General features: G+C 56.2%; 1 protein-coding gene across 5 annotated transcripts in view; it reads left to right on the top strand.

The window, feature by feature from the left end:
- ABR (ABR activator of RhoGEF and GTPase) overlaps nt 1–22,603 on the top strand; it is a 283,141-nt gene that overhangs the window by 250,565 nt on the left and 9,973 nt on the right. For 4 of the 5 annotated variants that reach the window (XM_051992220.1, XM_051992223.1, XM_051992221.1 and 1 more), the window contains 2 exons: nt 21,737–21,796; nt 21,979–22,088. In XM_051992220.1, the coding sequence (XP_051848180.1) occupies nt 21,737–21,796; nt 21,979–22,088 (170 nt within the window). Of the gene's footprint in view, nt 1–1,062; nt 1,477–21,736; nt 21,797–21,978; nt 22,089–22,603 lie in introns of those variants that run through there. The other variant, XM_051992224.1, reaches the window with a different exon arrangement.

Genomic DNA, 22,603 nt, shown 5'->3' with positions numbered 1-22,603 from the left:
TGCATTTGCTTCCCATTTGGCAGAGAGTGCCCTAAATAAACATCCCAGGCGGCACAAGGGGAGCTTTGTTTCTCGCAGCCCCTGGCTGATAGGTCTGCACACGTGCTCGTGGCCGTTTGCAGATAGCACACGTGACGGCAATTAAAAAGGCATGTGTCTGGGAGGGGGCGGAAATCGGATGCATTTGGGCCGCGAGAGGTGGGATTCCCTTTGCTCCGGCCGCGGAGTGGAAGCGCCCTGAAGGGAGGGACGCTTCGGCTGTGCCCCGTGGCCCCGGAAGCTTGCTGCGAGTTTCTGGGGGTTGTGGGGGGGGCGCCTCTGGCAGGGGCCCGAGGAGCGTTCACCCCGTCTTCCTTTCGCCCTCGCCGTCTGTAGCCCGGGCTGCCCGGCTTTGGGGAGAAGCCTCGGTCTGGCCCTAAGGGTCTTTACCTCAGAGCCAAAGGGCAGCCCCCAGTTAAGGGGCTCTTTGTTTTGCAACCTGAGTGGTTTCCTTTGGAGTCATTTAAAGCCATTAGCGTGAGAAAGGGTCCTTAGGTCTCGCCAGACTCGCCCGGTGGGGAAGGTGGGGGAGCCCCCTCCCCAGCACCGGACCCTCCGCAGGCTCCCTCCCCGAGGAGGTTGTGCTGTCCGCTGGGGGCCCTGGTGCTGAGGCGGCTGAGTGGGGGCTGGACTGTGTGTCTCGGCCGCTCAAAGTTTATTTGGGGAGACTAGGGCAGCGCTGGGGAGGGAAAGCCGAGCCGGGAAGAGTTAAAGCCGGGAGGGGGCCGGGGGCGGGGCGCGCCGCGGCCGAGCCCCGCCCCCGAGCGCCTGCCTGGAGCCTGAGTGGCGGGGTGCGGGGAGGGCGGGCCGGGGGCGGGGACGCGGCTGCTCGCCGCCCCCCGGAGCTCGGCCTCCCGCTCGCCTCTCGCCAGCTCACTTCGCGCACTGTGTATTCTGCGAGCCTGGGACGCGTCTGACGCCCGGGGAGGGGAGAGCCAGTCCTGGCGTGGCGGCCCCTTCGCATCCTGCCTCGGAGCCGCTGGCTGCATTTCCTGGGGCAGGCGGGAGGGAGGCCGCGGGCGGAGGAGAGGACGGCGGCCTCGGGCGGGATGGGGGCTTCTCCCCGGCTCTAGGAACGTCCCTCCCGGGCCAGCTCCCCAGCCGGGCAGAGGTCCCTCCGACGCCCACAGCCGCGTCCTCGGCCCGGGGATTGCTCTCTGCGCAGGAGGCTCGCTCCCAGCCAGTTTGGGGGCTCCCGGGCAGCGGCTGGGGGATTGTTTTCTCTTGCCCCAAGCCGGGCAGAGCCGTGTCCAGGGAGGGGGGTGGGCCACCAGAATGACGGACATCCTGGCCCAGCCGGACTGCAACCTGAACTCTGTGTGTGAGCCGTTGGAGGGCTGCTGCCTGGAACGGATTGAGGAGCCGGGGAGCAAGCGGCCCCCCAACACGGGCGCCCGCCTCTGGGGCCGGGTCCGCAGCAAACTCCTCCGCCAAAAGGTGCCATCTGTCTGTCTGTCCCTGTCTCTGGGGGGGCAGGGGGGTATCCAGGAACCTGGGCGCAGGCAGAAGGAGGGAAAGAAAAGGGGGGCACTGGGGGTTCCCCTCTCGCTCCAGCGCGCTTTCTCATTTAGGAAATACCTCCATCCCCCCAAAGCCCAGGGACTCCTCTTACCCGGCGGGACAACTCTAGCACCTGTAGACCCTGGCAAGAGGCTGTTCTATGGCAGGAGGGCCAGGAGGGTGACTCCTGGGGAATGTTTGGATGGGCTGAAGGAGAGGGAGGGGTTGTACCTAATTGTGTTAACGTGATGACTAACGGCTGTTCCCAATATCCCCCACCCCCGCCGTGCCTTTCTCTGCATCTGGCCACGTCTCGGGGACATGGGGGGCAGGTTTTGTCTTGTGGGGGAAAGGACCCCCGGCGCCAGCCCCTACCTCTGGTTGGGTGAACCAGGCACACAGACAGTGAAAGCAGGAGCCCCGCTTCTCTCAGGGATCAGGGAGAAGCTGTGAGGGTCTGCCCAGGAAGGGTTGTTCAGTTTCTGGTGACGGGGGCAGACTTTTCAGCTTTCCCATTACCCTTCTCGGTGCTGAGAGCCCCCCCTAGAAAACCCAGTCAGTGACGTGTATTGTACTTTGCTTGGAGTGGTCCCGGGGGGCTTCTCAGCCAGACTTGGGGGATTGGGAAGGCTGGCTGGATGCATGACCAGTTCCCATCTCTGTGACACAACAGAGCCCGAGACGTGAGAAGCAGACTGTTGTGTAACAGCTGAGAACACGGGGCTCTCCATCAGGGAAGCTGGGTTTCAGCGCTACCGCAATCGCCTCTCTGGCCCCCCTTCCCCCCCCCCCCATCTGTACAATGAGGGACTTAGGCTTCTTCACCTCCCAGCTATAACAGAATGGGAGTCTGGGAGCTGGGGCAGGCGGAGTCTTCGTTCTCTCTGGCTGTGGGGGAAGCCAGGAAGGGGACTGGGTATCGGAGGAGATAACAACCCGAGGGTTGCAGAGGGCAGAGGCAGGTGAGGCTGCCATCGGGCTGAGGCTTTCTTTGCTCTGGATGTGCAGCCTGGCTTAAGAGGGGGAAGGGGGGAGCTGGCTTCCACATCTGGCTTAAGGGGGGGAAGGGGGGAGCTGGCTTCCACATCTGGCTCAGCTTGTGGCCGTGCTGTGTGACTCTGGGCAAGTGGCTCAGGCTCTCAGTGTTCTGGGTCCCCGGATTTGCAGAGGAGATGCTGGCCTTTCTTGGGGAAAGTCTCCTCACCTGGGGGTTTCATGCATCGTCTCCAGGCTAAGCCCTGCCCTCCCTGGGGACTTCCTGTGGGAATGGAGATTCTTTGAGGGCAGAGATTAGTCCATCTGTGTGTGCCCCTCCCCCTCTCCCCGCCTGCCAGTCTGGTGTCTGCACACAGAAGGTGCCTAATAAGTGCTTGTTAGTTCATAGAATAACCTTGGCCACGGGTCCTGCCTGCAGAGCTAGCATTTCCCTGCTTAAGGAGGGCTTTTTTTAAATCCACCCCCTCAGCTCTGCCTGCTGGGACCCTTGGACCCTAAGGGTGCTTTCTCCCCATCTCCTTAGCACCTGCAGGATGGGGGCGGGGCTTTAGGCTCACGAGGATCATCTAGCCCAGGAGACCAGAACTTTTTGAATGATTCGAGGATATGCTAAATTTTAGCCTATGAAAGTAGAGATGTTATTTCCCCCTCACCCCCCTGAAGTCTGCCCAGGGTCTCTCCAGGATGAGAGCTCTGGATTTAGCCCAACCCCTTCATTGTGTTAGACGGGGAAGTTGAGGCCCGGACGGGATCAGTGACTTCCTTAAAGAACAAGAGGGACCTGGGCTCTGGAACATTGACTTTGGGGGACAAATGTGCCCTAGCAAAGGTGACATCAGCCCTGGGAAGGGCTGGCTAGGACCTGCAACATGAGCCGCCCAACCCTGGCCCCCGTCTCACCTTCAGCCTCCCCGGAGACCAGGTGGCCAGGGCTCTGCTGTCCCCCGGCTGCTGAGGCAGCTGTCTGTGGCCCCAGGCTGGTGCCGAGCCCGCCCGCCCTCCCTCACCTGCCCTGCTTCCCCTCTGTCCTCCGGTGGCGCAGCAGCCTCCTCAGCAGCCTGGCCCAGAGCCACCTCCTCTGCCGCTCTCTCCCCGGCATCGAGGGGGATGATGACTCAACTCTATAGGTTTGCTGGAGAGAGGCTACCAGAATAGGAGCCTTCGGACTTACCTTACACCTGCGCGAGGTGTCCTGGGGTGACCTGAGGGCCGTGCCAACACTGCAGGGCCTTTTCTCCTTTTAGCCTTAAATTTTCCATGCGTCTCCTAGCTCGGCTCGCCTCCTTGGTGTCTTCCCCGTGGCTGGGTTGTCAGCAGAAGGCAGTGTGGCCCAACGCACTTGGATTCACATCTCTGACGTTTGTTTCCTAAGTGACCTCAAAGCTGGCAGCAGGACGGGCTCCAGGATTCCTGGGCCGGAGCTTCTGGATTAGTGGATCGAGGTTCGGATCCCTCCTCCACTGCTCAGTGCACATTTGGCCTTGAGCAAGTCATTTAACAATCTCCCTGGGCCTCAGTTTCCCCATTTGTAAAATGAGGAAGCTAAACAGATCTTTAAATCTAGTATGCCCTGTAGGCCCTAAAAAGAACTCAGAACCAATGGGCTTTTGGGGGGGGGGCAATTGGGGTTAAGTGAAAGTGTTGAGTCTGAGGCTGGATTTGAATTCAGGGACTTCAGAAGCCATTAGTCCAACTCTCTCATGGGACACATGAAGAAACTGGGGCCCACAAAATCTGAGGAAGTTACTGGACGTAGAATGTGTCAGAAGGGGCGTTTAACCGCCTCCTTTGACTGCAGAGCCAGTCTTTGTGGTTGGCGGCCTACCCAGGGCAGTACGGGCCGTACGTGGCAGGGCCCAGACCGGAGGCTGGCCCTCCTGCCTCCATATCCCTCTGCTCGCTTTCCCCGGCACCACCGCGCCATCCTCGGTAGAGCTGCCCCCCGGGAGAGCAGGTCCGCGGCTGTGAGACTGGCTCCCCGAGGCAGCGCCGCTGGGTCACTTCAGCTAGTCGTGGCGTGGTGGTTCTCCCAGGAGCAGCAGTGGTTGGCATCCGTGATTCAGAGGCTGACTCAGTCCTCTGGCACTCTCTGTGTGACAAAGTGGGTCAGTATTATAGAGGCGAGTGTTTGCCTGGTAACCAAGTGGGGTTTGCTCGTGTTTCTGCCTCCCTGCCGACAAGCGGACTTTCTGGCCGGGCCCGCTGCCCACCTGCCTTTTCCCAGCCCTGCTCTCACCGCGGCCGCATTAACCTATTTTTCTCCAGAGCAGCCTGGGCTGAGGGCTTAGCTCCTCCCTGGGGAGGGGTTCAGCAGGAGCTTCAGCAGGGGAGGTTGGTTGCTCAGCGGCGAACTCCTGACAGTTCCCAAACTGGTCTTTCACTAGGAGGAAGATTCGCTTCATGATCTTTGCCCCAAGGATTCAGTAGCATCTGATTTGTCAGAACGTTCCCGTTTCTTCCTATTCCTTTTTAAAGGCTTCGGGAAGCTGGGAATGAGTCATCATGAGACCACTTGCCGAGGATAAGGTCTCAGTGTAGAGTGAAACGTCACAATATTGAATCCAAATGTTTAAAGGCATCTGTGGTTAGCCGGAGAGCTCTGACCAGAGCTGAATCAAGGAATTCGGCCCCATCCCTTCCACGCCTCGTGGGAAGGCGGTGTAGCTCAGGGAAAGAATTCTGGCTCTGAGGTCAGAGGACCTGGATTCAGATTCTCCCCTTGCTGAGTGGGATGTTGCACAAGTCCCCTCGCCTCCTCGGGTTTTGGGGGAGCTAGCCGGCTCTGCGGTCCCTTCTGGCCCCAGGTTTATGATCCCCCGATCTCCCTCCCCCAGATCCCCTGAGAGTCCACACCAGGCTCTCACTACTCTCGGGAGATACATACAGAGTGACCCAGGGCCCAGCAGTGACCTAGACACAGATTGTTTTCTCAGACATATATCAGAAGAAACTGTACAGACAAGCATTTAACTTGGACTTTTTTTTTCCTATTTTCATTTCCTGTTTTTGTGTGTGTGTGTTTTCTTTTTATCTTTGAACTTGCTCATACATGATAATTTATCCCTGGCAGATAAATGAGAATAGACAAAAGACCATTCATTCCTACCCATGCCTGGGACCTTCCCCCTTCCCTGACCCCCCGGATAAATGTAAGCTCCTTGAGGATAGGCAGGGATTGTTTTGGTATCTTTGTGCCTCGGTCAGGATAGCTGGTGGTGCAGTGGATATGGAGAGAGTTAGGAAAAATGGCTGAGACACTTACTAATTAATATGACCCTAGATAAGTCACCGAACTACTTTCTGCCTCAGTTTCCTCAACTGTAAAATAGGTTTCATAAGAGCACTTACCAAGAAGGGTTGTTGCGAAGATCAAATGAAATAATATTTTTCAAAAGCACAACACAGCACCTAGAACGTAGTAGGTACCGATAAATGCTTGTTGATATTCTCTCTGAAACTTGTTTTAGAGTAGAAGTTCCCAGCTTTGATTATGTCCCAGACCCCTTTGACAGTCTGGTGAAGCCCATGCTTCATTTGTTTCTTAGAACAGTGTTTTAAGAGGCACACAATACATAAGATTATAGAGGAAGCCAGTCATGTTGAAATAAAAATATACTGTTTTCTCATCCAAGTTCATGGACGCCCCGAAACCTACCCACAAGCTTCCTGAAGCTAACAGACTCCAGCTTTAGAGAAAAGGAGAACTGTAGCTTGTGTGTGAAAACCTCCCAGCTCCAGGTCACAGTCACAAAGATCCTGAGTAAGATGCTCGCAATCCCAAGTTAGGCCAGGCTTGAGAGTTTCTGACCTCCGGCGGGAAGTCAGGTTCTCTCCCCAAGCTGCCTTTTGGGTACAATTAGCATAAAGTGGGGGAAGGAGTGAGAGAAACATAGACAGAGACTCGGGTGGGAAGTTGCCTTTCCACTGAGGAGGCTGAGTCGGAGGTTGTTCATGATACTCTCATCTCTGTAGACTGCCGGGTTTCCATAGGAGTGGGAATTCCCAGGGAGCAGGACTCATTCTCTTATCCTGAGGGCTTGGAGAAAGTGAACAAATAAATGCCCTTCTGTGGGACTTCTCAGGCCAGTGTGATGGGTCTTCCTCGAGAGGCAGATTGGGGGAACAGCTGTTGGTCTTCTTTGAGGGTGACTCACAGTTTATGAAGAGTCACTAAGGGAACTCTGGAAGAGCCAGTAGCACCATTGAGCAGTTCGTGGGTTACCATTAGCCCCTCCTGCTCTATGATATTCTACTTGAAAACCCCCTTAGACTGAACAATCTACTTCCTTTCTTTGCAGGAGGGGGGGACTATGGGTATGAAGTACTATGTGTAGTTTGGGATGTCAGTGAGTTTTGCTAAATTGCTTTTTTTCCCCTCTCTTTTTCTTTGATATGAGACAAGGGGATAAATAAACAGAAATAAATATAGATGTGGAATTGAAGATGACATATAAAACAAAAGATGTCGAGCTCAAATCAATCTAAGGAAAGCTTCAGGTCCACCTGAAATCAGGACCCGAGTTCAAACCCCACCTCAGACATTTACTACCAGGGTGATTCTTGAGTAAATGACTTAATCCCGATTGCCTCCCAAAAGAATCTATCCCAGATTTGATGACACGATCTCTGCAGATGATAAACCTGTGACTCCATAGATATGTACCTTTGGCTTTCCTAAATATTTTATAATTTTGCGATGAACCTAAAGAAGTTATTAATAGAATAATAAAATATTTAAGAGTTTAGCACAATACCTGGCATATGTAAAAACAGACTAGCGTAGTTAATATTCACGTAGCACCTATTACGTGCCAGGTACTGGGGATAAACACTTTACAATTATTATCTCAGTTGATCTATTATGACAACCCTGGGAGAGAGATGCTATTATTTCTATTTTACCGAGAAGAAAATGAGGTAAACAGAAGTCGAGGGACTTCCTCAGAGTCACACAGCTAGTAAAACGTCTGAGGTCAAGTTTGAACTCTACCCAGCTCCAGGCTCAGGACTTTGTCCCTTGGGCCACCTCGGCACCCCTTATCTACTCAAACAACTCATTTCCACTTTCCGATAGCTCTCATTATCAGAAGCATGCCAAAGTCTACATTATGTTTATTTTTTCACCCACTGGCTCTCTGGGCCAGCATATATCGTCCTTTTTCAGAATGGCAGGTAAAGTGATAGCGTAACCCCTTGGTGCGCAAAGGCAGCTCTGAGTTTTAAGTTGGCTGGGCAGGTCCTAAGCTGCATGGGTGGAGAGAGTTTCCTCATCTGGGAGTTCTCTGCACTGATGAAATCACAACTCCAATCCAGTGCTAAAAGAACTCTCTTGGATTCCTCCTCTCTTGGATGTGAGTTCTCCCTCAATTGGTATTGAGCTTACCATAGCTCATGCTCTTCATCCTGTCCAGTTCTGGATCTGGCTCCGTAGCTCACACTCTTCCTCCTGTCCAGTTCTGGATCTAGCTCCACAGCTCACATTCTTCCTCCTGTTCAGCTCTGGGTCTAGCTCCATAGCTCACGCTCTTCGTCCTCCAGTTCTGGATCTAGCTCCGTAACTCACGATCTTTCTCCTGTTCAGTTTTGGATCTGGCTCCGTAGCTCTCGCTCTTCCTCCTGTCCAGTTCTGGGTCTAGCTTCGCAGCTCACACTCTTCCTCCTGTTCAGCTCTGGGTCTAGCTCCATAGCTCACGCTCTTCCTCCTCCAGTTCTGGATCTAGCTCCGTAACTCACGATCTTCCTCCTGTCCAGTTCTGGGTCTAGCTCTGTAGCTCACGCTCTTCCTCCTGTCCAGTTCTGGATCTAGCTCCGTAACTCACGCTCTTCCTCCTCCAGTTCTGGATCTGGCTCCGTAACTCATGCTCTTCTTCCTGTCCAGTTCTGGATCTAGCTCCGTAACTCATGCTCTTCATCCTGTCCAGTTCTGGATCTGGCTCCGTAACTCACGATCTTCCTCCTGTCCAGTTCTGGGTCTAGCTCCACAGCTCACATTCTTCCTCCTGTTCAGCTCTGGGTCTAGCTCCATAGCTCACGCTCTTCCTCCTCCAGTTCTGGATCTAGCTCCGTAACTCACGATCTTTCTCCTGTTCAATTTTGGATCTGGCTCCGTAGCTCTCGCTCTTCCTCCTGTCCAGTTCTGGGTCTAGCTCCGCAGCTCACACTCTTCCTCCTGTTCAGCTCTGGGTCTAGCTCCATAGCTCACGCTCTTCCTCCTCCAGTTCTGGATCTAGCTCCGTAACTCACGATCTTCCTCCTGTCCAGTTCTGGGTCTAGCTCTGTAGCTCACGCTCTTCCTCCTCCAGTTCTGGATCTAGCTCCGTAACTCACGCTCTTCCTCCTCCAGTTCTGGATCTGGCTCCGTAACCCACGCTCTTCTTCCTGTCCAGTTCTGGATCTAGCTCCGTAACTCACGCTCTTCTTCCTGTCCAGTTCTGGATCTAGCTCCGTAACACACGATCTTTCTCCTGTTCAGTTCTGGATCTAGCTCCGTAGCTTACACTCTTCCTCCTGTCCAGTTCTGGGTCTAGCTCTGTAGCTCACGCTCTTCCTCTTCCAGGTCTGGATCTGGCTCCGTAGCTCACACTATTCCTCCTGTTTAGTTTTGGATCTAGCTCCGTAGCTCACGCTCTTCCTCCTGTTCAGTTCTGGATCTGGCTCCATAGCTCACGTTCTTCCTCCTCCAGTTCTGGATCTAGCTCCGTAGCTCACGTTCTTCCTCCTGTCCAGTTCTGGGTCTAGCTCCGTAGCTCACGTTCTTCCTCCTGTTCAGTTCTGGGTCTGGCTCCATAGCTCACGCTCTTCCTCTTCCAGTTCTGGGTCTAGCTCCGTAGCTCACGCTCTTCCTCCTGTTCAGTTCTGGATCTGGCTCCGTAGCTCACACTATTCCTCCTGTTTAGTTTTGGATCTAGCTCCGTAGCTCACACTATTCCTCCTGTTTAGTTTTGGATCTAGCTCCATAACCCACGCTCTTCTTCCTTCTCCAGTTCTGGATCTAGCTCCGTAACTCACGATCTTTCTCCTGTTCAGTTCTGGATCTGGCTCCGTAGCTTACACTCTTCTTCCTGTCCAGTTCTGGTCTAGCTCTGTAGCTCACGCTCTTCCTCTTCCAGGTCTGGATCTAGCTCTGTAGCTCACGCTCTTCCTCCTGTTCAGTTCTGGATCTGGCTCCGTAGCTCACACTATTCCTCCTGTTTAGTTTTGGATCTAGCTCCACAGTTCACATTCTTCCTCCTGTTCAGTTCTGGGTCTGGCTCCATAGCTCACGCTCTTCCTCCTCCAGTTCTGGGTCTAGCTCCGTAGCTCACGCTCTTCCTCCTGTTCAGTTCTGGATCTGGCTCCGTAGCTCACGCTCTTCCTCCTGTTCAGTTCTGGATCTGGCTCCATAGCTCACACTCTTCCTCCTCCAGTTCTGGATCTAGCTCTATAGCTCACGCTCTTCCTCCTCCTGTTCAGTTCTGGATCTGGCTCCATAGGTCACGCTCTTCCTCCTCCAGTTCTGGGTCTAGCTCTGTAGCTCACGCTCTTCCTCTTCCAGTTCTGGATCTAGCTCTGTAGCTCACGCTCTTCCTCCTGTTCAGTTCTGGGTCTGGCTCTGTAGCTCACGTTCTTCCTCCTGTTCAGTTCTGGATCTGGCTCCATAGCTCACGCTCTTCCTCCTCCAGTTCTGGATCTAGCTCCGTAGCTCACGTTCTTCCTCCTGTTCAGTTCTGGGTCTGGCTCCATAGCTCACGCTCTTCCTCTTCCAGTTCTGGGTCTAGCTCCGTAGCTCACGCTCTTCCTCCTGTTCAGTTCTGGATCTGGCTCCGTAGCTCACACTATTCCTCCTGTTTAGTTTTGGATCTAGCTCCGTAGCTCACACTATTCCTCCTGTTTAGTTTTGGATCTAGCTCCATAACCCACGCTCTTCTTCCTTCTCCAGTTCTGGATCTAGCTCCGTAACTCACGATCTTTCTCCTGTTCAGTTCTGGATCTGGCTCCGTAGCTTACACTCTTCTTCCTGTCCAGTTCTGGGTCTAGCTCTGTAGCTCACGCTCTTCCTCTTCCAGTTCTGGATCTAGCTCTGTAGCTCACGCTCTTCCTCCTGTTCAGTTCTGGATCTGGCTCCGTAGCTCACACTATTCCTCCTGTTTAGTTTTGGATCTAGCTCCGTAGCTCACGCTCTTCCTCCTGTTCAGTTCTGGGTCTGGCTCCATAGCTCACGCTCTTCCTCCTCCAGTTCTGGGTCTAGCTCCGTAGCTCACGCTCTTCCTCCTGTTCAGTTCTGGATCTGGCTCCGTAGCTCACGCTCTTCCTCCTGTTCAGTTCTGGGTCTGGCTCCATAGCTCACACTCTTCCTCCTCCAGTTCTGGATCTAGCTCTGTAGCTCACGCTCTTCCTCCTGTTCAGTTCTGGATCTGGCTCCATAGCTCACACTCTTCCTCCTCCAGTTCTGGGTCTAGCTCTGTAGCTCACGCTCTTCCTCTTCCAGTTCTGGATCTAGCTCTGTAGCTCACGCTCTTCCTCCTGTTCAGTTCTGGATCTGGCTCCGTAGCTCACATTCTTCCTCCTGTTCAGTTCTGGGTCTGGCTCCATAGGTCACGCTCTTCCTCCTCCAGTTCTGGATCTAGCTCTTGTCCATATGACAGTGCTTGTCCCAGATACATACACAGCTACACTAACTTAATAATAACCTCTATTTCCATAGAACTCCAAGGCTCACAAAGCACTTCCCGCAGAAGCCTCATGGGGTGGGGAAGGACTGTTCCCCTTATTTTCCTCTTTTTACAAACAAACAAACTCAACCACCAAGGCTAATTAACTTACTACAGAAAGCGAAACTATTTAGGCTAATTAACTACTAATTGGCAGCTGTTGGCTAATCTCCGTGGGTACAACAAGGTCATTGCTCTAACACTTATTCCCTGTGGAAGAAAAAGTCTATGTAGGGGATCATAGATTTAGACCTAGAAGGAAGCTCTAGTGCTCATCTAGTCAGCTTCCTCCCTATATTTTATATCTAAGATCATTAAAACCCAGAAAGATTAAGTAATTTCTGAGGTCACACAAGTGATTAACGGCAGAGGTGGGATTCAGAACCATATGTTTGGACACCCTACCCAGTGTATGTCTGTCTTAGTGTATTTCTATGGCCTCAAACATTGCCTTTTTTTTCTTTGTGTGTAACAGTAGCTAACATTTAAATGGCCCCTACTGTGTGCTTGGTTCTGTGCTAAGCACTTAACAATTATCTTTTCATTTGATCCTTCCAATCACTCCGGAATGTAATAATGATCATAATCATAGCTAACACTTATATAGCACCTACTATGTGTCAGACACGTTGCTAAGCTCTTTAAAACTCATTGGCTCCTCACAGCAGCCCTGGGAGACAGGTGTTCCATTTTACAGAGTGAAAAAACGAGGCTCTGAAAGATTGTGGCAGCTCTTCCCCACGCACAGCTAGTCAGCAGCAAGGATCAGATAAGCCCTTGGAGTACTTAAGGACCTGCCATATGGAAGAGGGACTGCAGTAACTCTGCCCGATCCAGGACCAGTGGGCAAAAATGGCCCACGGCAGATTTTGACTCCAAAGGAGGAAGACCTTTGGTGATTGGAGGAGTCCAGAAGTGGAAATGTGCCGCCTCCGGAGATAACAGTTCCCCGTCCCTGGCGAGCAGAGGCTCCGCCACCATTTGTCAGGGATATTTTGAGACGATTCCTAATTCCCACGGGATGAGAGGCCTGATGATCTTGAAGGGCTCCCCCAGTTCTAAGCTGCTGCACCCTTGGAAGGAGGACTGGATGTGCAATCAAAGGTCTTATTGTGCTCAGATTTTTCATCTGGGAAATGAGGGGGGTCCTTGGGGACCTCTGAGGTCCCTTTCAGCCTAATCTGCGATCCTGTGACTTTAAGAATTCCCTTTGCCCTCAGTAGAAAAGCATGATATGGGAAGGGTCCCAGAGGCAGCCCACGTATCCTCCTCCCCTGGATAGACCCACTCCTTCTCCGTTACATGGAACAAGAGATTTATTTTTTCCTTTGAAATCTTCCAGAAAAGGAGGCTCTAAGTTTCCTTTGGCCAACGATCCCTTTTCTTTCCGAAAGGTTTTCCTTAGTCTCCGTGATGCTAACCGGCGCTCCCAGCTAGCTTGTTCCTTCAGGACTTCGGAGTCCATCTCCAGCCGTAGCTAAACCTCCCATTTGGGTCGCTGGCCCAGGGCTCTCTCTGCCAGGGCACGTCGCCTTCCTTGCTCTTTCCAAAGGGTCAGGAAAGTGTGGCCAGCAATGGAAAGCCATCTGCCGTTCCTCGTCGGGCCCTGAACGCAGTTCCACAGGCGCTCATTTAGTGAGCATCAGCCTGTGTAAGTCACTGAAGCAGAACGCGACCAGGACCGAGCCCCTGCCCTCCCTCGGGGAGTTTAGTCCCTGAGAGAGACGCTGATGCGGACCATTAAAAAGTTAGGGTTCCCTTCTCGGGCGTGTCCGGCTCCTTGTGCCCATTTGGGGTTTTCCTGGCAAAGATCTTGGCGGGACTCGCCATTTCCTCTCCAGCTCATTGGACAGAGGAGTAAACTGAGGCAGACGGGGCCCTCCTGCAGCGAAGGATTGGAGAGCTGGCGGCCGAGCTTGCTGGTTAAGGGGGAGGATGGGCTCTGGGGGAGGCAGCCGGACCCCAGAGCGGCAGAATTAGCCGGAGTGCTGGGGAATAGAGGAGCCTGCCCAGCCGGGAAGCTGCGGCGGGGCGATGGCCTAAGGTGGAGGCAGGGCCTGCAGGGTTGGTCAGAAAAAGGAAACGGCCCCTCTGGTTTGCACACAAAGCTACTCCCCAGAAGCCCTGGCTCTGTCCCCAAGCAGACCTGGGGGAGCCGGGCTGTTCCGTGGGCTCCGGGTGGCCCCGTCCTCGTCCTCCCCCTCGGCAGGTGCGGTTCCTGTGTCCGCCCCTGCCCAGGGAGCTCACCCATCCCTGAGACGCGCACCTGCCCCTCAGCAAGCGCTCCAGCCTCCTCCGAGTTCCAGGCCCAGAGGTGCCGGACCTCCTGCCTGCCCCCCTTCCCCGTACCCCACCCGCTCGTGCCTTGCTCTCCAGGGCTACTTTCTTCCTTGCATCCACCTGTCTGTGCTGTGTGTGAGTGTCTCATGGGCTCCGTCATCCCCAGATCTGTCCCTGCGCCCGACACCAGGCCTGGGCCGGCTCAGGACGAATGGCTTCTCGAAGCCTGCGCCCAAACAGCATCCACACGTCCCCCTCCCCGCCCCAGTCTCCGGGTGACCTCTGAGCGCGGCCCTCGCCCTCTGGCCAGCCGGCCGGCCGCTTCATGGTCCCCTGCGCCCTTTCCACGCCTTTCATCCGATTCTCCCTTTACAGCATCGCTTCTAAAAGCCTGACCTCACGCCTCCGCCCCAATTCAGGCCCTTCTCCCCTCCCACCCGGGCCGTCGCAGGGGCCTTAAAGGTTAACTGCAGTGGCTCCCCGTTATCTGCAGGTTCGAATTTAAATTCGATTTCCCCTTTCCCAGCCGGCCCCTGCCCGGTCCCGCTCCTAGACGAGCAGCCCTCGGACCGAGCACTTTCCGTCGTCCGTGACCCGTCTCCCCGGCCGGACCGTGAGACCGATAAGCCCAGGGCCGGAGACCCTCCGTCTCGCGTCTCCTCCCGGGGCCGCCTTCCGGGGCTTCACGTATAACCTGGCGGAACATGCGCTCTGTGAGGGAGGGACTGTCTCGTTTGATTTCGCACCTGGCAGAGAGCGGGCCTTAAACGGCCGGCGGACGTGGGGGGCTGGTTCGGCCGCGGGGACACTGACGGCTTTTGAGGATGGCGGTGCCCGGGCATTGGGCTGCATCGCTGGGGCCGGGGAGGGACCGAGGGGCTCCCAGAGGAGCGTTAGCCACAAGGAAAGGCAGCTCGGGGCAGAGAGAGCTCTTGGGGGGGCGCCCAGCCTGCACTGGGCAGGGTGGAGCTGACGGGACGGGGTTCGGTCCGAGTGCAAGGGTGGCCAGGATCCCTGTGGCCAGTGGGCACCGGGCCCTTCCTTAACAGCTTCCAAGGAATTTGGCCTTGTTAATAAACCTGAGGTTTTCGCCTGGGGCCCCCACCGGCCCCTTCTCTTGGCTGTGGCCTCCAGTGCTGGCTTCCGACCTTCAGAAAACAGGCCGCTGAGCCCGGACAGTCAGGCCGGCCGGCTCCCTGGGGATTTCCCTGGGAAGGGCGCAGTCATGTCTGTGCTTCCTAGATTAGCGAACGCCTTACGGTTCTGCTCTGGAATCCCATCAGTTCCTTGTGCCCTCCAAGGCCTCTGGCACAATTACAGGGTCGCAGATGTAGAGCTGGACGAGACCCCAGCCCCCCTACAGAGAAAGAAACTGAGGCAGGAGGAGCCAGTCCCCACCCAGCCGGCGTCTGAGGCCGAATCCCGCCCGGCGCCCTTCTCTCCCCACCCTCTCTCTGGCATGAATTTGGTGGTTAGACGGGTTCCCAGGAAGTTGGCGCGAGGCCTGGCTATGGAGCAGAGCCTCGGAGTTGTTTGGAGGTGGAAAAGGTGACAGCTTATAGCGTCAGCAATGGCAGCTTACCTAAAGAAAGGGGTTAAACAGGCTAGGTTCATGCTTTTTCTGTTTTTTTAATCTCTCCCATGATTTTTCCCTTTTGCTCTGATTTTTCTCTCTCAACATGATTCATAAAGCACTGTGTGTTAAAAATAAATTATAAAACAAAATGCAAATAAAGAAATAAAGGCTGGGTCAGCCAGAATTAAAAAGGGAGAGGTTGAACATGCTCTGTTCCCTTCTTTTTTGGGGTTTTTTTCTCCTCTCTCCCCCATGGTTTTTCCCTTTTGCTCTGCTTTTTCTCTCCCAACATGATTCATAAAGCACTGTGTGTTAAAAATAAATTATAAAACAAAATAAAAGTAAAAAATGGACTGGGTCAGGGAGAATAAAAAAGAGAGAGAGAAGGGCAGCTAGTTAGCATAATGGATGGAGCACCAGCCCAGAAGTCAAGAGGACTTCAAGTCAAATCCAGCCTCAGATATTTAACACTTCCTGGCTGTGTGACCCTGGCAAGTCACTTAACCCCACTTACTTCAGCAAAAAAAAAAAAAGAGAGAGAGAGAGAGAGAGAGGTAGGCAGGTTGAACATGCTATGTTCATTTCTTTTTTCTGGTTTTTTTCCCCTTTCCCTCCTATGGTTTTTCCCTTTTGCTCTGTTTTTTCTCTCTCAAAATGATTCATAAAGCAATGTGTATTAAAAATAAATTACAAAACAAAACAAAAATAAAAAATAAGGACACGGTCAGCCAGAATTAGAGAGAGAGGTTGAACATGTTATAATATTCTCTCTCTTTTTTTTAAATCTCTCCTGTGGTTTTTCCCTTTTGCTCTGATTTTTCTCTCCCAAAATAATTCATAAAGTTCTGTGTATTAAAAAATAAATACATTATAAAACAAAAGTAAATTAAGACCGGGCAGCCGGAATAAAAAAGAGAGAGTTGCGAGGTTGACTTAAGGGTTGGGCAGAAGTTTGCAGGTCTTTCCAAGACCCAAGTGCAGGCCCAGGCCCGACTCCCACCGTCCCAGGAGCTCCGTAACCTGGAACGTTTGTCTGTCTGTCTGTCTGTCTGTCTGTCTCTCTCTCTCTCTCTCTCTCTCTCTCTCTCTCTCTCTCTCTCTCTCTCTCTCTCTCGTTAGTTCCCTGGGGCAGGGGACTTGTCTCTGGGAAGCAGCGGCTGCCTCCAAACTGAGCGGAAAGAAGGGTTACAAAGCAGCGGGGGACGGGCTGGGGAGCGGCAGGCGGGGCCGACCTGGATCCAATAAAGGCCGCGTTCAGGGCCGGCTAAACCCCTTCCATGTGTGGCGCTGGGGACTTCAGAGTTGTGTTTAGGGGGAGGGGAAGGGGCCCGGAGCCGGGGATGGAGCTCCGTGGGATCCAGCCTTGGGGGGCCGGGGAAAGGGCACACACGTGTCTGGGCCGGGGAGATGCAGAGAAGCCCTCGGGAGGCGCTGGGTGCCGGCCGGGGGCAGGCCCAGGGCTGGGGGCCTTGGGGAGTCTCCCCCTCCCACCACCCGAGCCGGCGGCCACGTTGCTCCCGACGCAGTCTCTGTGCCAGCCCCTTCGTGCTTCTCGCGCCTGTGGTCTCCCCCGTGACAGGCTGGCCCCGGCTCAGCAGCCGGCGGGCCCTCAGCCGGGTGTGTGCGCGTCGGTGCTTCTCGCCGCCAGCTCGGGAGAAGGGACTGCTCTCCCGGCCTTCACCGTCCCCTTTTCTCTGACTCCTCCCATTTACCACATGAAACCAGATCCAGAAGGGTCTTTCAGCCCCTTACTTTGACGTTAGTGCGCCAGGTTGGGAGGAACAGACGCCAGAGGGAGACCAGGGACTGGCCCCTCCGCCTTCCTGGAAGTCGCTGTGGACAATTTTTGTTGGTCTTACTTTAACTTTATGAATGCCTTTTACAAATACCATCGTCATTTCTCAGCGCTCCCCGCGCTCCCTGCCGTCCGGCAAATGAGAGGCCTGCCTGGGGCGGGGAGGGAGACAGGGCTGTCCCAGGAGGAAAAAGTTCCCAGAAGGGATGTACGTCCCTCCCCTGTGGAGCTTTTTAACCGAGCTGGCCTAAAAGGAAGCGGAACTTACGGGAACAGAAGTTCACGCTTTTATAGAGAGAGTCTCCCAGAGAGCCTTTTGGAACATCCTTTGTATATGGAAGCAGCGTATAGAGGGCAAGGCTGGCCTGGAATCCAGAGAGAGCAAAAGGAAGGGAGGGAGGGAGGGAGGGAGGGAGAGAGGGAGAGAGGAAGGGAGAGAGGGAAGAAGGAAGAGAAGGGAAGGAAAAGGGAAGGAGGGAAGGAAGGGAGGGAGGGAGAGAGAGGAAAGAAGGGAAGGAAGGAAAAGGGAAGGAGGGAAGGAAGGGAGGGAGGAGAGAGAGGAAAGAAGGGAAGGAAGGAAAGGAAAAGGGAAGGAGGAAAGGAAGGAAGGAAAAGGGAAGGAAGGAAGGAAGGGAGGGAAAAGGGAGAAGGGAGGAAGGGAGAGAAGAGAGAAAAAAGGAGAAAGGAAAGAAGGAACAAACAAAACTGGCCGGAAGGCTTTTGCACCGTTCATTCTTTTCCCTTGGATTGAGGAAGCCACTTTGTGCCTCATAAACTGTTTCCTCCTTTGAGAAAGAGAAGATTGGACTAAATTTCCCTTTCAGGCCTAACATCATAAAGACCCTCCTGCAGGTCTGTCCCACCCTGCGAGACTGTTTATGAATCTGTGACAGTGAAGAAAATAGGGAGGGAGGGGTGTGTGTGTGTGTGTGTCTGTGTCTGTGTCTGTGTGTGTGTGTCTGTCTGTGTGTCTGTCTATGTGTCTGTGTCTGTGTCTGTGTGTGTCTGTCTGTGTGTCTGTGTCTGTGTCTGTGTGTGTCTGTCTGTGTGTCTGTGTCTGTGTCTGTCTGTGTGTCTGTGTGTGTGTCTGTGTCTGTGTCTGTGTCTGTGTGTGTCTGTGTGTGTGTGTCTGTGTCTGTGTCTGTCTGTGTGTCTGTGTGTGTGTGTCTGTGTCTGTGTCTCACAGAGGAAGGGAGGCCCTGCCGGTGCTCACTATTCCCCAGGGCTTCCTCACCCTGGTCGGCCACAGCATGGACCCCATCCCCGGGAGCTGCCCTCGGCTCCGGCCTCTGCCCCGTCCCCCTCTCCTTCTCCTCCGGCTTGCCGTGTTCCCACATCTGGAGCCCCGTCTTCTCCTGCCACTGCCGCCCCCCAGCTGTTTCCTCTTCCCTTCACGAGCTGGTTTTGTTTCTCTGTCATTGGCTGGATGAAAGTCATCCTAAGGCTTAGGGATTCGAGTTCTCAAAGCCCTTCGGGGCCACCAGAGGTACCCGAGGCCGGGAGCAGCAGTGACTGACCCGTGGTCACCGGGGAGAAAGTGGCCGAGGCGGGACTCGAATCCTGAGCTTCCCATTGTAAATGCAGCCCGCTCTCCCTTGTGCTCGCTCCCTTTGTTCCCCTATTAATAAGCTGCTTTTTTCAATTAAAAGTTAATTTTCCCTCCTTCCCTCCCCCGCATTAAAAACAGAACACAACCAGACCCTCCTATCGTACGTATCTGAGCTAACCCGCTCCCCCCGTTGCCTGTGTCCCCGTCTGCCCCCGGACCGTGCGCCCCCCCCCCCCGCCTCCCTCCGCCACGTCGCGGGGTCCGTGCCGGTGACCGGCCACCACAGCGCCGGCTCCAAGGCCTCCGGGACCAGAGCCGCGCGGGTCAGTCCGAGGACGTGGGGCCGGGGCCGGCTGAGGCGGGCTAGCCGTCTCCTGGGGAGAGGGGCTCAGCCCGCAGGGCAGGGGCAGAAGCGCATTCACTCGGGAGCTCCCCGTGGGAGTCTGGAATACAGAGTCCCGCTTTGTCTTTGTGAGCCCAGCGCCTGGCCCCGGGAAGGGGCATCCTCCTGGGTGTCGGGAAAGATGCCCAAAGAGAACCCCCTAAGAGCCAGGGGGCAGGGGGCCGGCTGCATGTTTTCCTGCGGCCCTGGTGTTCTTGGGCGGGCTCTGGGACGCCGGGCTGGGTCCTCGGGTGCTCCCCTCCAGTACCGAGCCATCTGGGGCTAAGGAAGGTGCCACGGGGGGAGGCCCCTGCCGGGCGCTCAGCCCCCTCCTGACATCCCCCCCCCCCCCGCCCTGCCCCACCCCTAGACCACTAATCTAATCAGGAAATAGCAGAGCGCACTTTTCCCAGGGGTTATAAATAGCCACAGCGATCGGAGAGACATAATTTCACTGGAAAATGTGCCCCTGTCCCTCTCCGGGGCTGCCCTCCGCCTTCCTCTGTATTAAAATGACATCCTGAAATAGCCTTGATTTAGGCGGTCCCTGTGCTCCGGGGACAGAGCTGGCATCGTAGGGGGCGGGAGGGGCCGGGGCCCTCTGAGAGGGGGGCTCGCTGCCATGAGGGTACGGGGGGTTTTAGGGGTCAGGCAGCCGCTCGTGTCAGACAGACACTGTTCTAGGCCCCGGCGGGGAACACGGCCAGAATACCCTGCCTGGGGCAGACGTGACTGGGGGCTGACTGTCATCCAGACTGCAGTGAGCAGGCAGCCGATGGAGAGAACTCCATCTAAGCTGGACAGTTGGGGGGGGGATCACTGATGGGTAAGATTAAGGGGTAGAGATTGGGCCTAAAAGGTGGCCCCAGACGGTGCAAACTGGTCTTTTATGGTCACCTTCTGGCCCTAAGGAGCTGCCCCCAGCCCTGGGCTGTGACTTGTTAGAAGGGGAGACTCGAACGCAGGCCCTTTGGACACTGAGGTCAGCCTGTTGTCCCCGGGAGCACCTGCTTCTCATGAGGGCACAGTGTGACCAGAAGCATGCTGACTGGAGCGAGGAGCACTCTGGGTGATCCCAAGGGCAGCTTTACTCCTCCCTCCCTCCTCCTCCCTCCTTCCTTCTCCCTCCTCCTCCCTCCTCCCTCCGTCCTCCCTCCTTCCTCCTCCCTCCTCCTCCTGCCTTCCTCCTCCCTCCTCCTCTGTCCTCCCCCCTCTTCCTCCCTCCTCCCCCCTCCTCCCTTCTCCTCCTCCCTCCCTCCTCCTCCCCACTTCTCGGGGCTCCGGGATTGGTGTTCTGCTCTGTCAGACTTCTCCGGAGGTAACCTCCTCCCTTCCTCCCTCCCTCCTCCCTTCCTCCTCCTCCCTCCTCCCTCCCCCCTCCTTCCTCCTCCCTCCTCCCCCCTCCCTCCTCCCTTCCTCCTTTCCCCCCTCCCTCCTCCCTCTTCCCTCCTCCCTCCCTCCTCCCTCCTCCCTCCTCCTCCCTCCTCCTCCCTCCTCCCCCCTTCTCCCTCCTTCCTCCTCCCTCCTCCTCCCTCCTCCCTCCTCCCTCCTCCCCCCTCCTCCCTCCTCCCTCCTCCCTCCTTTCCCCTTCTCCCTCCTCCCTCCTCCCTTCCTCCTCCTCCCTCCTCCCCCTCCTCCCTCCTCCTCCTCCCTCCCCCCTCCTTCCTCCTCCTCCTCCTCCTTCCTCCCTCCCTCCTCCCTCCCTCCTCCCCCCTCCCCCCTCTTCCCTCTTCCCTCCTCCCTCCTCCCTTCTTCCCTCCCTCCCTCCTCCCTCCTCCCTCCTCCCTCCTTCTCCCCACTTCTCGGGGCCCGGGATTGGTGTTCTGCTCTGTCAGACTTCCCCGGAGGTGAACTCCTCCCCCCTCCCCCCTCCCTCCTCCTCCCCACTTCTCAGGGCTCCAGGATTGGTGTTCTGCTCTGTCAGACTTCCCCGGAGGTGAACTCCTCCTCCCTCCCCCCTCCCTCCTCCTCCCCACTTCTCAGGCTCCAGGATTGGTGTTCTGCTCTGTCAGACTTCCCTGAGGTGACCTCCTCCCTCCTCCCTCCTCCCTCCTCCCTGCCTCCTCCTCCCCACTTCTCGGGGCCCGGGATTGGTGTTCTGCTGTCAGACTTCTCCGGAGGTGACCTCCTCCCTCCTCCCTCCTCCCTCCTCCCCCTCCTCCCTCCTCCTCCCCACTTCTCAGGGCTCCAGGATTGGTGTTCTGCTCTGTCAGACTTCCCCGGAGGTGACCTCCTCCCCCTCCCTCCTCCCTCCTCCCTCCTCCTCCCTCCTCCCTCCCTCCTCCTCCCCACTTCTCAGGGCTCCAGGATTGGTGTTCTGCTCTGTCAGACTTCCCTGGAGGTGACCTCCTCCGTCCTCCCTCCTCCCTCCTTCCCTCCCTCCTCCCTGCCTCCCTCCCTCCTCCCTCCCTCCTCCTCCCCACTTCTCGGGGCCCGGGATTGGTGTTCTGCTGTCAGACTTCCCCGGAGGTGACCCCCTGCCAGGGCCTGCAGCGCCCCTCCTGTCCCTCGCTTGCTGGGGGACTCATGTCCCTTAACCCCGGACCGCCCTTTCCCTCTGACCCTTAGTCCTTCGGCTGTAAGCCAGGGTTCTCCTTAGGCTCATTGGGAAGGCTTCCCGCATCTTTCCGCGGCACAGAGCGGTCGCCGTTGGCTTTCAGTAGCTCTCTCCCTCCGCGACCGTCCGGGGGGTTTACGGCCTGAGGGAGCTCGGTCTCGCGCCCCAGGCGGTTCCCCTGCTGCGACGAGCGCGTGGCCGGGGGTCTGTTTTTTACACTGCGATGTCCCGGTTGTCCTGTTTCCGAGGCGACCCCGCCCCCCGGGCCAGGATGAATCATTTCTCGGTCCGTCTGACGGGCACTCGGGGCAAGCGCCTGTTGTGCTTCCGTGCAGGGCGCCGTGTGTAACCTCCCCTCCTCTGCTTTTGCAGCTGGACCCGCAGACCGTGCAGACGAAGAACTGGCACATGGACGTGATCGAGATGAACGGGGTAAGGCCCCTGGCACGGGGGGAGGGAGGGGGCCCTCCCGGCTTTGGTGTCGGCTCTTCCCCGCCCCCGGGCGGCCCTGGAGGGTGGGGGCAGCCCCTCGGCTGCCGGACCTTCGCTTTGTCCCCGAGGGGTCTCCGGGGCACCGACCTGCCCGCCCCAACCTGGCCTTTTCCTTGGTGCAGATCAAGGTGGAGTTCTCCATGAAATTCACCAGCCGGGACATGAGCCTGAAGCGGACCCCGTCCAAAAAGCAGACGGGCGTGTTTGGGGTGAAGATCAGCGTCGTGACAAAGTACGGGCCCTCCCTGGAGCCCCCCCCCAGCTCTCGGCCCGGGCCCGCTGAATGAGAAGGAGAAATGGCTGGGAGCCAACCCCCCCCCCAAGCCCCCGTTTGGGGTTTTCTTGGCATTTCCTTCTCCAGCTCATTTGACAGAAGGGGAAACTGAGGCAAAAACTTGTCTCTAAGGGTCTGAGGCCAGGTGGGAGTCAGGGTCCAGCTCTCCCTGCTCGCGCGTTTCTGGCCTCAGTCTCTTCCTCTGAAGTGAAGGCGTGGGGCGGTGGGGGAGCGGTGGGGGCGGTCCCCAGTTCCCTGTGCTCCGCGCAGCCCCTGGCTCGCAGCAGGCACTTAACCAGGGATGGCTGATGGGTTCCAAAGTCGCCTTCCGTCCTCCCCCCGCCCCAAGTGAGGGGGCGACTTCCGGGAAAAGGCCGCTTGGGGCAGGTCGGGGGAGCCAGGGCTGGGATCCTGCCTTCCTCCCGTCCTCCCGCGGGATCCTCTGTGGACCTGGCACCTCATCCGGACGACGT

This window comes from Antechinus flavipes, chromosome 4 (assembly GCF_016432865.1).
Source record: "Antechinus flavipes isolate AdamAnt ecotype Samford, QLD, Australia chromosome 4, AdamAnt_v2, whole genome shotgun sequence".
NCBI lineage: Eukaryota > Metazoa > Chordata > Mammalia > Dasyuromorphia > Dasyuridae > Antechinus > Antechinus flavipes.
Note: the sequence above shows the minus strand (reverse complement) of the source record. Positions and strands in the feature narration are given on the sequence as shown.